The 15,209-nt window shown below is 40.2% G+C and overlaps 1 protein-coding gene across 1 annotated transcript in view; it reads left to right on the forward strand.

The window, feature by feature from the left end:
* The window catches only part of LOC138012796 (ataxin-7-like protein 3), a 21,783-nt gene extending 12,817 nt beyond the window's left edge, over nt 1–8,966 (forward strand). The window contains exons 7-14 of the mRNA XM_068859685.1: nt 1,835–1,858; nt 2,455–2,498; nt 3,057–3,118; nt 4,925–4,970; nt 5,875–5,906; nt 6,996–7,062; nt 7,184–7,239; nt 7,908–8,966. Coding sequence (XP_068715786.1) covers nt 1,835–1,858; nt 2,455–2,498; nt 3,057–3,118; nt 4,925–4,970; nt 5,875–5,906; nt 6,996–7,062; nt 7,184–7,239; nt 7,908–7,969 — 393 coding nt within the window. The 3' untranslated portion in view covers nt 7,970–8,966. The remainder of the gene's footprint in view (nt 1–1,834; nt 1,859–2,454; nt 2,499–3,056; nt 3,119–4,924; nt 4,971–5,874; nt 5,907–6,995; nt 7,063–7,183; nt 7,240–7,907) is intronic.
* Nucleotides 8,967–15,209: the final 6,243 nt, after the last annotated feature.

Raw genomic sequence — 15,209 nt, forward strand, 5'->3', positions numbered from 1 at the left:
TTGTATAGAGGCAAAGAATAAAAAGTGAGAATCAGGAAGGAACAATACAAAATCAGTCAGGGTACATGGCGAGCTTTCAGTTTTTTTAAATCACATAAATTCTTCTGTGCTGCGTTTCTGGTGTGATTGAATTGCACAAGTCATAGTTTACATTGGTTGGAGAAATTATGAGGCACTGTTGGGGACCACTGAGAATTTCGAAAAAGTCAATGGTAAAATTCATGACATTGATCGTAAGATAAAGAAGGTTAAGTAGGACTTGTAAAATAATCCCTTATATGATCAATTTGTTTTATGAATGGCTTTTGCCATGGGAGCGTTATTCAAGAGGCTTCAATCTGAGGTTTTACGAAATTCCGAAGCAAACAGATGAAAATTGCATTGGCAGGAATAATGGTTTTCCACGTGAAATTATTGCTGAATTTTAGTATCGTCCTGAAAGATGGGCTATTTTTCAAAAGAAGAATCTACTAAAGAATGGAATATAATCATATTTTCGAGGATCTTATTCCTGAAGATAGGAAAAAGAAAAACAATCAAAAAGCGGTAATGCAGCAAGCATACGAGAGCAGTAAATTGACCCAAATTCTGTAATAGAAAACTGTCTATATATGGTGTTCTTTATAGTAAACTAGCCGTGAAGTCAATTCTCCATGGTATGTTATAATCCGTTTGCTGTTTAGATATTTAATTTTTGTACAGTCAGGGTTCTTGCTAAGTTTTTGCACAGGAGGTAAAAAACCAAAAATAGCAGGTAACTTTGTTACCTGCCCCTGCATGGGTTGGCAAGCTCAAGTCTTAACTTGACGTTCGTATCGATCGCTGTCACATGCCAGCGGCTGCTAAATTAATTTAATACTCAGCAAAAGGAAAGTAGGTTATGCTATTTCATTGGCTGTCACCTAGGGGGGTCCGGGGGCATGCCCCCCCCGGAAACATTTTGAAAATTTGAGTCCCAGAAATGCGATTTTCTGCATTTTCAGAAAAGATTTACAAAATTCTAAAGGTACAAAAATGTCCCATAAAATCTCAAAAGTAACACTTTTTTGACATCTGCATTCAATAATTTATGTAACTTCTTTGATTAATATTGCTGTTTAAGAAGTAAAAGTTCTGGGTTTTCTTATTTACAAAACAACAACACTGACTAGCTCGCAACTAGCTATCAGCATTAACCTATACTTCAATGTTAACCATTATAGCTTACGCTTATGTGCTTTGTTGTATTCATAAGTAACAGATTTAGCTGCTTTTAGGACGGACGCTGGAGGCGTAAGAAAGTGGTGTCTATGCGTGTGGGCGTGAGAAATATATCAAATGCGTGTGTCTCACGCAAAATGCGTGAGAGTTGGAAGGTCTGCAAATGGTATATTTTCGAAACAATAACATGTGCCAGATATCTTCACAGGATTGGTTGGAGGGGGAAAGCAATATTTTCCCATAAACGAAATGTAATTTCACCTTTGAACAGACGAACATTCCTTGGATAATTTCGGTAAATATTTCAGTGAAACAGCCGGTAACATTTACTTGAACAGCCGGTAAAAATAACCGGTTACCGGCTCTTAACAAGAACCCTGTGTACATTTTAAGATTGTGATATGATTTAGCATTTCTTCTCTGTAACCACTTAATTAAGAGTTCTTTATGGAGATTAGGGTAAGGGTCGGTGGAATGGGAACGCTAACTCTATTTAGATGGTTTTTCAACTTGAAAGAAGTCAGACTTTGCATCTTATCCCAAATAGTAGGAACCCTCACTTTGGGTATCTCTCCAGTAGTTTTAAACAATAATAATACAAGGTGGTTTTGTTTGGGTTTGTTCTTTTTCATAGGAGAAGAAAGCCCTCCTTTCACAGGTGATTTGAAGTTAATAAGTTATGTAACAGCTAGTAGATTGTTTGTGAGATGGCGTACAACCTTCCCTCTAGACATATGGCAGAGTTGTGAGTTTTGGAGCAAAACCTCATAAAGTTCCTCCTTCTGGTTTCTGATGTCAGTGCGATTTTGATCGAATGAGGAACTTTTGAGGTTTTTGCTCCAAAACTGCACTGGGTTTGCATTCAAGTTCAAGTAACTTCATTTATTCACACATACTCAAATTACAATAATGTATAAACGATAGTAAGATGAGAATAGAGACAAAGCTAGCTTTTTTACCATGTTGAGTTATGTGTGGTATAATTATATTGGAAAAGTGTGTAACAGCCAAAGGAGCAAAGCTTTTGAGTTGGCCACTACCACAATGCAGTTGCAGTATTAAAAGATGAGGTTATTTTTATATAGCTATTTATAAAGCTCTAGCTAAATTAATCAGTATTGAAGAAAGAGCTAGTACATGCTAAATGTAGATAATAGTAAATAACTATTTAAAGTAATTATTAAGTAAATAAAGTTAAATGACAATTGAAGTGGTTCATATTGCAACCATCATTTCCTTCCTTCCATGTTGTAGACATGTGGTGTGATATCAGAGCACACATCGAGAATGTGTACAAGGTATGAGTGAAATTCTCTTCATTCTTTTAAAAAGAAAGCAACACTTGTTTTACAACTAACAAAATTTTAGTTTATAAAGAAACTGTGGTACTGCGTCGGTGGGAGATTGAAACAGAAACTCTGTTGAGTATCTGGCTTCCATGCAGGGGTTTGTGGGTCGGAATCCTGGCCGAACCAAACTTCGAGGTCGTGATGGGATGTTAAAGAACCCCTTCACTTTAACATGGCCTTGTTCTGGACAAGGCATCTTTCATTTCTCTAAATGATTATAAACTGCATAACAAGCCGTATGGCCAAATTTTGCCCATGGCTAATGAATGTGCTTTGACCCACGTTTCACAACTTCAAGAAATATTAACTAATGGCCCAAAAAGTGAAACAAGCAAGAGAGGGAACGAGAACATTAAAACTTCTTTTTAAAGCTTACTGCAATTAGTTTGAATGCAATTTTTATTGTGCTTCATCATTAAAACTACATGTACACACTGCAATTTTTAGCCAATCCGAAAAAACTATCTTCAAATCGAGCTGTGTTGATTTGTTATGTGCTTTTATCAGGTCTCACCGATGCCCTCAGCATTCTGATGATCAAAGACAGTCTGTCAGGCTTTTACTTTTAGGTATATAACAAATTGCCATCAAAGATGGTGCTTACTAGTTCACAGGTATTTTTGCGCGGTTTACTGAATATGCGGGAAAAACAGATCTTAACAAGTGTTAATTGAAATCCAAAAAGAAAATTGGGGGTAACCACGCATTTTGCAAAGATAATCAACAATATTTGTTAAAAACTTTAAAATATGTATCCAAATTTTTCCAAATTGAAGCTTAGTTATCGCTGAAAACTGCATGGTTACCCCCAATTTTCTTTTTGGATACCTAGAGTACTTGCAAAGTTGTGCTTTCTCCGCGTAGTTTTGAACCGCGCAAAAATATCCTTGTATTAATAAGCATCCCCCACAGAAAATCCGAGTATCTCGAGATGCGCAGAACATATGCGCAATAACAATAGTAGGCACCATCCTTAAGTAGAGGCCTCAGTTGACCAGTAAAATCGTCGGGCATTAGACAGAGTAGAAACTTTAAGTCTCGTTCTCAGGAGGGAGTGGGTTAAAGGGGACATTATTTCTGAACGGACCTGGATGTTTGATAACCCTTTAACACCTGGCCAGGTGATCTGGTGACGTAATCCGTGAATCCATATCCGGTAGCGGATCTGGGGCCCGTTTCTCGAAAGTCCCGAAACTTTACGGGCCATTTTCGGGTGTCACAATCCCGTTGTATCTGAAGAATGGAGAGGATTTAATTCGTCAAACTTCACGGTCATTTTTCTTTTTGTTACCTTAAAAACATGTTAAAAGATCGGCTTTCCAAAACAGGCGGTTGGCAGTTTCACAAATGGCTTTTCGGGCCCGAAAAGTTTTCGGGACTTTCGAGAAACGGGTCACTGGACCGGAACACCTTAGACAGCAATGACCAGAACCAGGTTGCTGACCAGCGGTTTTCGTTAAAACAATGGGTTGCTGGGGGGGGTGTGCTCAGTCTTGTGGGCTCAGAAAACCTGGTTGTGGTCATTGTCATTTAAGGCTTTTTTCCCTGGACCGGGGAGTCCAAATACGCTGTGACAGGGCATTGCAGAGGTCATGGGTTCGAGATCCCGTTGGAGACGCCTGAATTTTTTGAGTGTCTATATAAAGAAACACTAGCTTAGTCCATTGATCCCTGCGAGTGAGGCTTAACAGATTTTACTCTAACACCTGAAGATTTTACTCCTCGACTGGGGCGTCCTTGGACGTCCGAGGAGTCAATGGGTCATTAAATTGTGCAGATGAGTGCGAGGATGATTTCTCTCTTTCGTTAGTTTAGTCGTAACTGGAGATCCGACGACCCGGGAGAACCTTGTTTGAATCGTAGTGGAAATTTATGGCTGATCACTTGACTGGCTGTCATAGAGCAAGTTTCAATCGAGTGTCGCAAAACCAAAACCAAAGTAATTACTTTGGCCAATCAAAAAGGACGGAGAAAATCCGGTAAACCAATCAAAACTCGAAGTAATTACACGTAGCCGACCCAAAGCGCGGGAAAACGTGCACGCGCGAGCCACCATTGGTTTTGGTTTTACTTCTGATTGGTTGAAAAAGTGGCGCGAGAACTGAATGAAGTTATCATAAACCAAAGCAATTCGCTAATTACTTTCGACACTCAATGTTTCCATACACTTCGAGGAATGTGCGGACTCGCCCACTAATCTTTCGCCAAGAATTGGGTCCCTAGTCTCCGGTGTTGTGGTCAATTTTGTGCAGTTCCTTTTGAAATATTCCATGCAAAGTGTGCCTAATAAATGATGAGTCATTGTATCCTACATATCCAGCAGTTAGTGTAGATTTGTGAATTTTCATCATAACTTTGCTGCATTTAAATTTTAGCCTATTCGGAAGTGGAACCCCCAGTCGGAAGGCTGCGAGCGGACGGGTAAGAATCATGTTTAAGTTAATTATTTGTTGAAATGTCCTCTATTTGACCAGAAATGGGGAAGGTTGACGATGACAACTTCCCTGGAAAGGTCATGTGAAAGAATTGATACCATTTTTGTTGGAAGGAAATTAATGGAATATATATACTGTAGGTCGCCCGTTTTGATTTATCAGCTTATGCGTGCAGTGCTGCTGACGTGCGCTCTTTCGAGCCTCCCTTTAGGGAGTTAAAAAGCTTTAAGGCTTCAAAACGTTTTTGTCATTTTTCGTTGTCGTTTTGCTGTTTTCGGGAAAGAAATGCACGAAAATGCTTCCCTCTCGCGCAGCATTGTTATTTTTCAAGCACACCACCACCGAAACAATGGCATTTAGTGAACAGAACAGTGGCTCAGCACGTGCATTTTAAATTTTTCTGCATTTCTTCCCCGTTCCCTGCAAATCTGCAACGTGAAAAATACCAAGTTTTCAAGGTCTGTGGGAAACGTGTGAACAAAAGGCCAAATTTTAGTTTTTCATCTTATTTTAAATACCGTCCCTACGAATGCAGTGGGAGGGTAGTTCAGCTTGTTTGAAGGAGCTGAATCAATTGGAGCGATTGACAAAGAGTTTGACGTCCGTTGACGTCGCCGCGGTGTGGTCTTGAGGTCACCGCTCTTGTTTCAGTAGGTTGCCGTTGTGAAGTGAAGTGAAGCGAAATTATTAGCCTCTCCCCTCGGGGCTTTTGAGGACTAATTTACCATGCTTTCTTTTTGTGGGGGACTTTGGCCAGACCCCTTGTTACGCAGTTTACAATTTTATTTAGGAAGTGAAAGATGCTCCCGACAAGATTAGGTCAGACCACAACACCGCTTCTAGTAAGTCCTTTAGCGATACTCAAACCTCTCTGCTTTTCTCTTTCATAGCAGAAGTGCTTTGGAACCCGATGATGTTATTGGTGAGTAGCAATGGGCCTGAATCACATAGCGGCCATGTTGAGTCCCGAGGGATTGAAAACTTTTGTTTTGCGTCACCGAAACTCGTTCCCAAACATTTCAAGTCGAGGCTCAGGATACGAAATCTATTGCCAATATGGCCGCCGCGCAAATGAGGCCCATGCATGTGTTTTTAGGTATAATGCACCCGTAGGAGGGAAGGATGGGAAACTGGTTGGTTGACGACAGCCGAAAGGACAACTGAGAAAACACCAGACAAGCGGGGCACATTGCCTATTCAGGACCTACATTTAGATTGCTATTAAGTATCTTTTCTCCATCAGAGATGATTAGTATAAAAATCTAGCTGGGAGGCACTACTGTCCTCGCACGCGAAATGTTCTCTTCAGGTTGCCGTCCGCGTCTCAAAAACGCGCTTAGAGAGTCACGCCAAACAGTTCAATAAGCTTGAGGCCCTGGAAACGAAAGAAAATCAAACAAGTAAAGAAATATTTGTTTTGAGGCATACGGAAAAACCGGAGTACTATTGACCGAAAACTCAGAGCAGAGTAGATTATCAACAACTGAATCCAATCCAATGAAGATGCTGTGCAGAAAGGAACCTGGGCCACAGTGGTAATCACCACTGCTTGGCCTTGGCGGATTGTGCTCCTAAAAGTGGCATATTATGCTACTAGCAGTGCTCGAAGTTTTCCCGAAATTATGCTCACAAAATGACGTAGATTCTGTACATATAGGCGCGCAATAACGACACCAAATGTTGGAGCCGTATGGCAGTTGTGCTAGCTTACACAATCCCCACGTAAAGCCGGATAGGAAACCAGAGTACTCCTCCAAAAGATTGACGGCGCACGCAGAATTCGCCAAAAGAGGCCTAGTAACTAAGTATGTCAGAGCAATTAGCGTAGCTTAAACACGCATTGCAAGAACATACTACCTAAATTTAATTTATTCCTGCAGAAAATACACCATGTCTACTGAATTTTATGAATTTATGCTCCAAAAAGTGCCAAATTTGCTAATTATATTTATGCTTTTTTGCTCCAATTATGCCAAAAATTATGCTAGTAATCTTGTTTGTTTGTCTTTAGATGTTGACAGCTATGAAGATGGCGATGGGCAATTGCAAGCCCTGAGAGATAAATTGAACGTGAACAGGTCTCAAATTTTGCTTGATTCAACGAACAATTTGTGAGATTGTGGTTTCTTTTTTAGGTCGCAGGTTTCTCTCACGGAAAATACACCCCTGAGTTTGATATTGTTTGCATTTGTTTCATAGGTTATCTTGGGAAGAAGAATCGAACGTTTCAACAGGCGAGGAGAACTCGCCGGCCGGTTAGTAAATGTGTACAGTTGTGTGGGGAAGAGGTCAAATTTTTCGGGCCATTTGATAAATGAATATGATTTATTGAACATCAATGATTCGACATATTCGGACTCAACCCCAGGTCTCCTCTTCAAGAATCGAACCCATGACCTTCCCAAAAGGTCTGTGAGACTCGTGGGATCTTGGGTAGCCTGTGAAGCTGACGGTATTGTTTGCTGGAGAGGGAAATTAACCAGCGGCAAGGTCGCGCGGAGAATGGGGACATCGTCTCTCCCCATTCTCCGCGCGCTTATGCTTTTCGCGCCAATTGAACATAAAACAACTAGAAGAATAATGTTTAGGTGGCGCCATCCCTACAATTGTCACTAGAGATGTTCCAAAGTGCGCCCGAGCCATTAATGTCAAACCTATTCAATCCTTATGCTGTTATCCTGTGTGTTCATTCCGTTATTGCCACTGGAGACAAGCAATCAACGGAAACTCAAGGTTTCACTATTTGCATACGGTTTATCTTCTAAAGACAACTGGATAATATCCAGTCAAGTAGACTAATACATAGAGGATATTACATAACCGTGTGAGAAGAGAAATTTCGAATCCCCTAGCGGCAAACGGACCGTAGAGGGAGTGGTCAATTAAATGTGTGTGTCTCTTTTGGTCTCTGTATTACTTTCAGGTGCGCCAGTCGTGAAAAAAAAGAGAAAGAAGAAAGCGAAACACAAGCCTCGACCGAGATGATGTTAAAGAGAAATCTCCGATGATTCTCCTGAACACAGCCTAGTCACGCGAAGGGCGCGTTCTTTATACAGACTCTGTGGTTTTCGGTAATTGTGATCACGTGACGGCGAAGAGCTCTTTCCAAGGATCCAAGAATTTTTGGTGATAGAGGTCTTGCCTAATTTGACCAAAAGAAGATCTTTGCGGAGCACTTTGGCCAGAAATCTATCCCTGATTCGCGTGCGTCGAGTTTTCGTTACGTTTCGTCAAAAAATACGCGAGAACCATTAACTTGTGAGGTTTGTCGTTTGTTGTCAGATGGAAAGGTAATGTCATTTTGCCCATCTTTGAGGGGTTTTCAAACTTATGCGGTAATTATCTTTCAATAAGAATCATCTCGCGTCACCCTCACGGCCAATCACTGGCAGTCTTGCTGGCTTCCGTTTTCCTGCATTTTGTTTCTTTGCGTTTTGATCGGCAAGAAATGATAGAAAGTGGTTACTTTGGTTTGGGATTTTCACTTCTCCCTGTATAATTTTGAAATATGCCTGCAAACTACTGAAAATACTGACGCAGCGTAGTTAAGACTTTTCCTGCAACGAGACTGTAAACTGTATTTTGATATTACGGATAGCAAGGCTACAAAGGGATTGCAATTTTAACAATTGAGGCCCAAGTTTTAGAACTCTCGTTCCATATCTTAAAGAAATGTCCAAGAACTTACTTTGGATGACATCTTCCAGTTAGAAATTATTCAATGTCTTCCCCAAATTTCTAGGAATGTTGTAACATTGCTTTGGAGCAGTTGCGCCGGAATTATAAAACAAAATATGCCATAGCCCCCTTAAGCCACTCAATTGAATACCGCTCTACTGATCGAAAGAGGAAAGGCTGTAAATTATTGATTATCCGTGCGATCACGCACTGATTCCGTGTAAATGCACCCTGTACGTATTTCCTCTGTAAGGGCAACTATTTGTACATAATGGTGGTGAAAAATAAAGCTGCACTTTTGTACTCTGTACACCCCGTGATAGTGGATTGTCTCTTTAAAGTGCTACTTTTGGCTAAAAAGTCATTTTTTTATTTTTCTTTGGATTTCAAAACTATGTTAACTAAACACTAAGTGACCCAAGTTTTAAAGTGCCCATAACCCCAAAATGTTTTTTTTGCTTAAGTGAATCTTTGCACCTGTTCGAAACGCATTGCGGCCATTTTTTCCTTTTTGGAACAAATCCTACCATTTTATAGGCTTCGAAAGTTGCGAAAATCCAAGCATCTTTTGTTCACGACCGAGTCAGAAGGGGAGCGGGTCTATTCCTGTTTTGACATCACAATCTACTTTGCATGCATTTTTACAAAGAGTTAATGGCATGTAAATCAGTTTGTGACCTCAAAACAGGAATAGACCCACTCCCCTTCTGACTCGGTCGTGAACAAACGATGCTTGGATTTTCGCAACTTTCGACACCTATAAAATGGCAGGATTTGTTAGAAAAAGGAAAAAATAGCCGCAATGCGTTTCGAACAGGTGCAAAGATTCCTTTTTGCGAAAAAAAATATTTTGGGGTTATGGGCACTTTAAGCATTGCTTTCAAAAATATACCTGTTTATCTTAACTGGAATCTTCCTATTTAATGGTCCGCCATTACAAACTTTAAATCTTGAGAGAGCTGAATCGAGGAGAAATGACGTCAAAAGACTCAATAGTTGAAGAAGTGCAATGCGTGTGTACTCGGCTGAATTAATATGCAGCACGGGAGTTTCGGTCTTTCACACAGGTCCAATCGGTCAGTTTTGAACGTGAGTAATGGCGGACCATCAAATCCAAAACTTAACTTAAAGTAAACAGCCTTTGGAGAACAGTCAAAGCTCAAAATTTTGCCACTCAAATGTTAAGCGATCACACTTTCAAAATCTGAAGACAAAAGGTAGCACTTTAGAAGTTGTGATTATTTTTAAAACATTTGCTACCATCATCGTAGAGGATTACAAATTGAAGCCTTCATGGTTTGCCATAGTCCACGGATGATTTTCGTGGTTGAAATCCGCGGTCATGCAAAATTTTTCAAGCTGAAGAGACAGGGGATAGCTTACGACTATTACAAGATCTGTACGTGATCTTGTTTTCCCCATTTTTTTAGTCAGTTGTATAAGTTATAGTGAACGTTGTGTTTGACATTATGAGAACCCAATTCTTAATCATGGGGATCCTGTGCATGGAGTGAGTTATCTTAATATTCTGATAACTGTTAAAAGATGTGACTAAAAGCTGTTGGTCACTGTGTGTCGTCTAATGTGCCTTAAAAAAAAAACACGTTTGCGTGCCAATGAAATTGTTTACGCATTTTGCGTGCGTTGAAATGCTACATTCGTTTTCATCCCTGAGTCATGTCTTTTTCTTCTTATCTCCGCTCTGTTGTTTCTTGGGTGATTTTGCCTTCACAGTTGTCTCCTTAACAGTTTCTTTGTCCGTGTTTCCTGTTTTTTGAAGCCCTTGTCCAATTCTCTCTCCTTGGCATTCTGGCTAATACAGGAATAATAAAAGAACGTGGAGTTTTTAGATTTGGATGAACAGCATTGATTAGTAGTAAATGTCTGTTTTATTTATGTTCCGGGTCGCTGGTCCTTACTTGAATAGTCTACACTCAAACTTGAACAATCAAGCTTAACCTTCCTAGACAAGGAAAGGTTACGTTTATACAAACGTTGGCCGTGTAGCACTTATATTTTATACAGAATTAATCGAAGAGAGTGTAGTGTAACGCGAAGTGCTAGATTTCCATACCACTTCGCGTTACACTACACTCTCTTCGGTTACCCTTCCTAGAGTCTTTCAGCTTAAAGGGGAAAAATCAGCTAGATCAGCAATTATCCAACATTGTTTTTAAGTCTGTATTTTATTTTATTTTATTTGTTATTTTTTGCGAGAAAATTACGTTCGAAGTTAGGCTTTTCCCGCTTTTTAGGCCTTTTCAGTGCGGGCTCAAAAACTAAAGAGCGTGCAGTGACGTATGATATAGGGAACAGAGATTTCGTAATCAAGAGAAAAAAGGTAAACACAAGTGCTGCGGTGGATATTTTCGTTCTTTTGCTGTTTTCTTTTCAAAATGAGTGGTGTTGAGCCGTTTCAGTTTTTTTTCAGTCAAAACACTGCTCCTATATGGAGCGCTCTCGCATATCATACGTCATAAGCTGCAAATATGACCCGTTGACTCCTCCGTTCTGAGCCGCGATGCTGATGGAAGAAAGTCGGGATTAAAACATTCTTTTAGGTAGAAAAACGATAGATATGCCAGAAAAAAAGTGTAAGGGAGAGAGAGAGAGGAGAGCTCCGTGCTCGTGCTCCATCTGCGTTAGGGGGGACGAAAGACTTTGGGAGTGAGACTTGGCAACAATCACAGCTGAGATCTGAACAGATAGAGGAAACCTGGAGATAATTAGCTTGTTAGTCCTGCCTTGACAGTAAGCACTTATAAGCTCCCCGCGGAAAGAAAGTGCTAATCCAGATGTTTCAGGACTAATGTGTTACAACACGAGTTGCAAATACAAGCCATCAAGTGCTCTGATTGGGGAAAAAGTCGGTCTGTTTAAAATTACTTGTTCAAAAAGGAATATGCGTAGATTTGTGTGTAATGTTCACTCGGCTTTAGAAGTTTTATTTAGACAGTGATTACACAAGGTTTATTAAACACGCTTGGAAATTGTTGCTTGAAATTGGGCCAACTTTTATGTCCAACTCTCAACAGGCCTCCTGTTTAAAATCTCGCGCGGCCATTTTTACCTCCGAACGATGAGCAACGATGAGCTACGATTGTATGCTTTGACCCCTTTTGAGGGGGTACTGGCCCTAGTAAACAATCTTCGAAATCCTCGAAGAGAAAGCTTTCTTTTGGTACCTTGTTTGCCTCGCAAAACCCTGTTTTTAAATAATAAGGCGTTTCTGACGGAGCACTACGAAACCAGCTTAATCAGAGTAAAATTCTTGTTCTATATAAGTGAGTTCGCAAAAGCATTTATTTGAGTTCCTTGGAGCCCATTTCGGGTAAAGTAAAACCATAGTTCCCTAGAAAAGGTATTTATCTTTTGTTTTTTTGAAAAAAATAGTCAAAATTTGGAGAGCAAGAGTTTCGATTTTTGTTTCAAAAATTGCAAAAATCTTTGCATTGCTTTCTAGGTCAAGAAGTGTACAGCCTATTCTGTATACATGGGAAGCAACAAGAAACCTCCGCAGAGGTCTTCTAAGTGTTCATCGAAACGTCACTTTCCACTAGGTGAATTCTCAAGACAAAAAGCTAAACTCAGTGATCAGTATTTGTCAAAAAGTAAGTAGCTGTGTGCGTTGAAAAATAAAATAAGGCATCTCCAGGAGAAGAGTGAGAAAGTACAAGATGCATGAAACAACTTGAAGTAACACCAGTTCAAACCACGTTCCAGAGCATTTGAAATTTCACAAAAATACTTCCACCTGACGTAAAAAGGACCCCTCTAAACTTTCTGATGATAGTAAATTGAAGTTACCTCGACGAAGTGCCCAGAGGAGGCAGTTGGAAACCTAAATGGCTGCTGTAGAGATCACTGGAAGATATTATGGATTGTCTGCGGGAAATTATACGACGTTCTCGGCGTCCATTGTACACTGAAAAGTACGAAGTGCAGCAGGCGACTCTATGGAATAATGTTCTTAATGTACACGAAGCATTCACAGAATTTGACATTAAGAAAAGAACTTGTTCCATGGGAGATGCCATCGCTACTCTTGAAGGCAGTTTACCATCGCTTTGTGAAAATATCAATCTGTCCGTTAGCCAAAGCAATGCATTAGAGGCTGGAGACTACAAAGTTGCAAAGGTGTTATCTGACGGAGTTTCTATCAGTCCTCTTCCTGCGGGTATGACAGTCCTTAACGATGCCATCAACGCCTGTGTTTTCCTGGCTCCAAAAGTATGCAATACCCTCATAAGCATCTCCGCGGAAAAAAAGCTGAAAGAGATTCCACGCGTAGCCACAAGTGTAATTGCCAGTTATCCTCAAGAGCTTAACAAAATTCGCGACATATCGTCCTTGTATACAGTTGTGGACGCTAACAAATTAATGAGGGACAATAAGCATTTGCGGAACAATTTATCGTTTACAGAAGAGTTGCCGTATGGGGAAGGCGTTTTTTCACAAATCAGTCGTGACAGACTACAACAGAAAATAAAAGAGCTGACACACACACACAAAACCTTCTTTCCATTTACACATGTGAGCCACTTTCGCTTCTTGTCGGATGCATTGATAAAAGGCTGTTCATTCTCGACACCCACCCAGTCCCTGAAGTGTTCGGCGGAAATGGAAACGGGCAATTTAAGCTGTACGAATCTTCCTCTCCCGCGTGCTGCCGTTCACTGTGTCAGTGGCTATGGAACAGATTGGCAAAGAATGGAGCGTGTTCATCTGGGAGTCAATCATTAGCAGTAGTTGAGTAAGTTACCATTGTATTTGCCCACATGGGTGAGCAGAGATACGAACTTTATATTCTGACATATTGAGTTCAACATGAAAAGATAAATTTCATCCCAAGCAGCCATGTATATAGAAGATAATGGCTACACTCTTTTTTCATATTAGAACCTTTTTTATAAGAACAACGAGGCTGAGATTGAACTCAATTTTAAGAACGTGCTAAGAACATACCCAGGCTGAGATTAAGTAAAAGGAAAGGTTACGTTTATACAAACGTTGGCCGTGTAGCACTTATATTTTAAACAGAGTTAACTGAATAGAGTGTAATGTGAAGTGCTATATTTCTATCCCATATGAACCATGTGAGCGTTAGCCCTACTGATGGTAATGGACCCATACACGGACAGAGAAAAACTTCAATTCCCACCCTGGTCAGAGTTTTGCAGGTTGCATTTGGCACAAGTGGCCAAATAAATAACATTTTGCGATGAACATTTTGAATGTCCTTGATCTCACGTTGCATTTTTGTAACGGGTTTATTAGCACTGATGTTTATGCTAAACCCACCGATAGCCACCTCTGTCTACCTTTTTCGAGTTCACATCCCTCACATTGCAAAAGAGCAGTCCCCTTTGGGGTAGCTTTAAGAATCAAACGCAATTGTTCTACCAACGACTTTCTTCAAAATAGGTGTAAGGAATACAAAGGATATTTGAAATCTCAAAATTATCCGGCGGAGCTTGTCGATAAACAGTTCGACAAAGCTCTCAGTATATCTAGATCTGAACTTTTGAGCAAAAAGGTCAAACCAGATAAGAAAGTTTTTCCACTGGTGCTTGACTACAATCCAATTTTGCCAGATATCCAAAAAGTCATTAAAAATCACTTTCATCTATTGCAATCTTCACCAGAAGTCAAAGAAATTTTTCCGTCCATCCAAATTTTAGGTAACCTCTTGTAGAAATCCAAGAGAAGAAAATGGGGGTTGTTCAAAATGCAATAAGAAATGCGATCTTTGTAAAAATTATTTAATTCAAGCTTCAAAATTTCAAAGTTCAGCTACTGGTCGCCATTATTCCATTCAACAAAAACTTTCTTGTTCAATAATGACGTCACAAACTGCTTTGCTTTGTAAGGTTGTGATAATTCCTTGAGAATGACATTGTCGGAACGGCGTTTAAATTTAGGGGAGAAGACGCAATTTTATCCTCAAGTGTTGACGTTCTTCAACAAACCTCAAATTTGTCTATTTCACATTAGGGAGCTTACGAATCGACGACGTTTGCACGACGACGCCGTTAGATTGCGTGACATGACCTCTGCGCATGCCTATATGGGCCCTCGCCAGAGTCGCGCCAAAGTCGACGACGTTGGTGAGCGCGATTTGCCGGCGTCTCGAAAATAACAGGACGTAAGGTTAGTTGTTAAAGTTTTCTGAATGTTTCTCTCGATGCTTCAGGTTTTTTTTCCAAATAAATCATTGATCAAGTATTAATCAAGTTCTTGGCACATGTTTTTGATTTTTTTCTGTTTTCATTCAACTGATTCAAGTGAGCACCTTCTGAAGGTACATGCATAAGGCAGGTACCGAAGCTACAACTAAACCATTGTAGATGGTGCCACCGACCGTAAATCAAGTCCATCATATGGTTTGTTATGATAGAAAGCTCAGGAACCGGTCTGGCAAAATGACAAACCAAATCTCCATATCGACAAGGATATGCATAGCGCTTGAGGTACATGCATAAGGCAGGTACCGAAGCTACAACTAAACCATTGTAAGTGGTTATCTCATCAGGCAGCTGCAGCTGTT

This window comes from Montipora foliosa, chromosome 8 (genome assembly GCF_036669935.1).
Source record: "Montipora foliosa isolate CH-2021 chromosome 8, ASM3666993v2, whole genome shotgun sequence".
Classification (NCBI taxonomy): Eukaryota; Metazoa; Cnidaria; class Anthozoa; order Scleractinia; family Acroporidae; genus Montipora; species Montipora foliosa.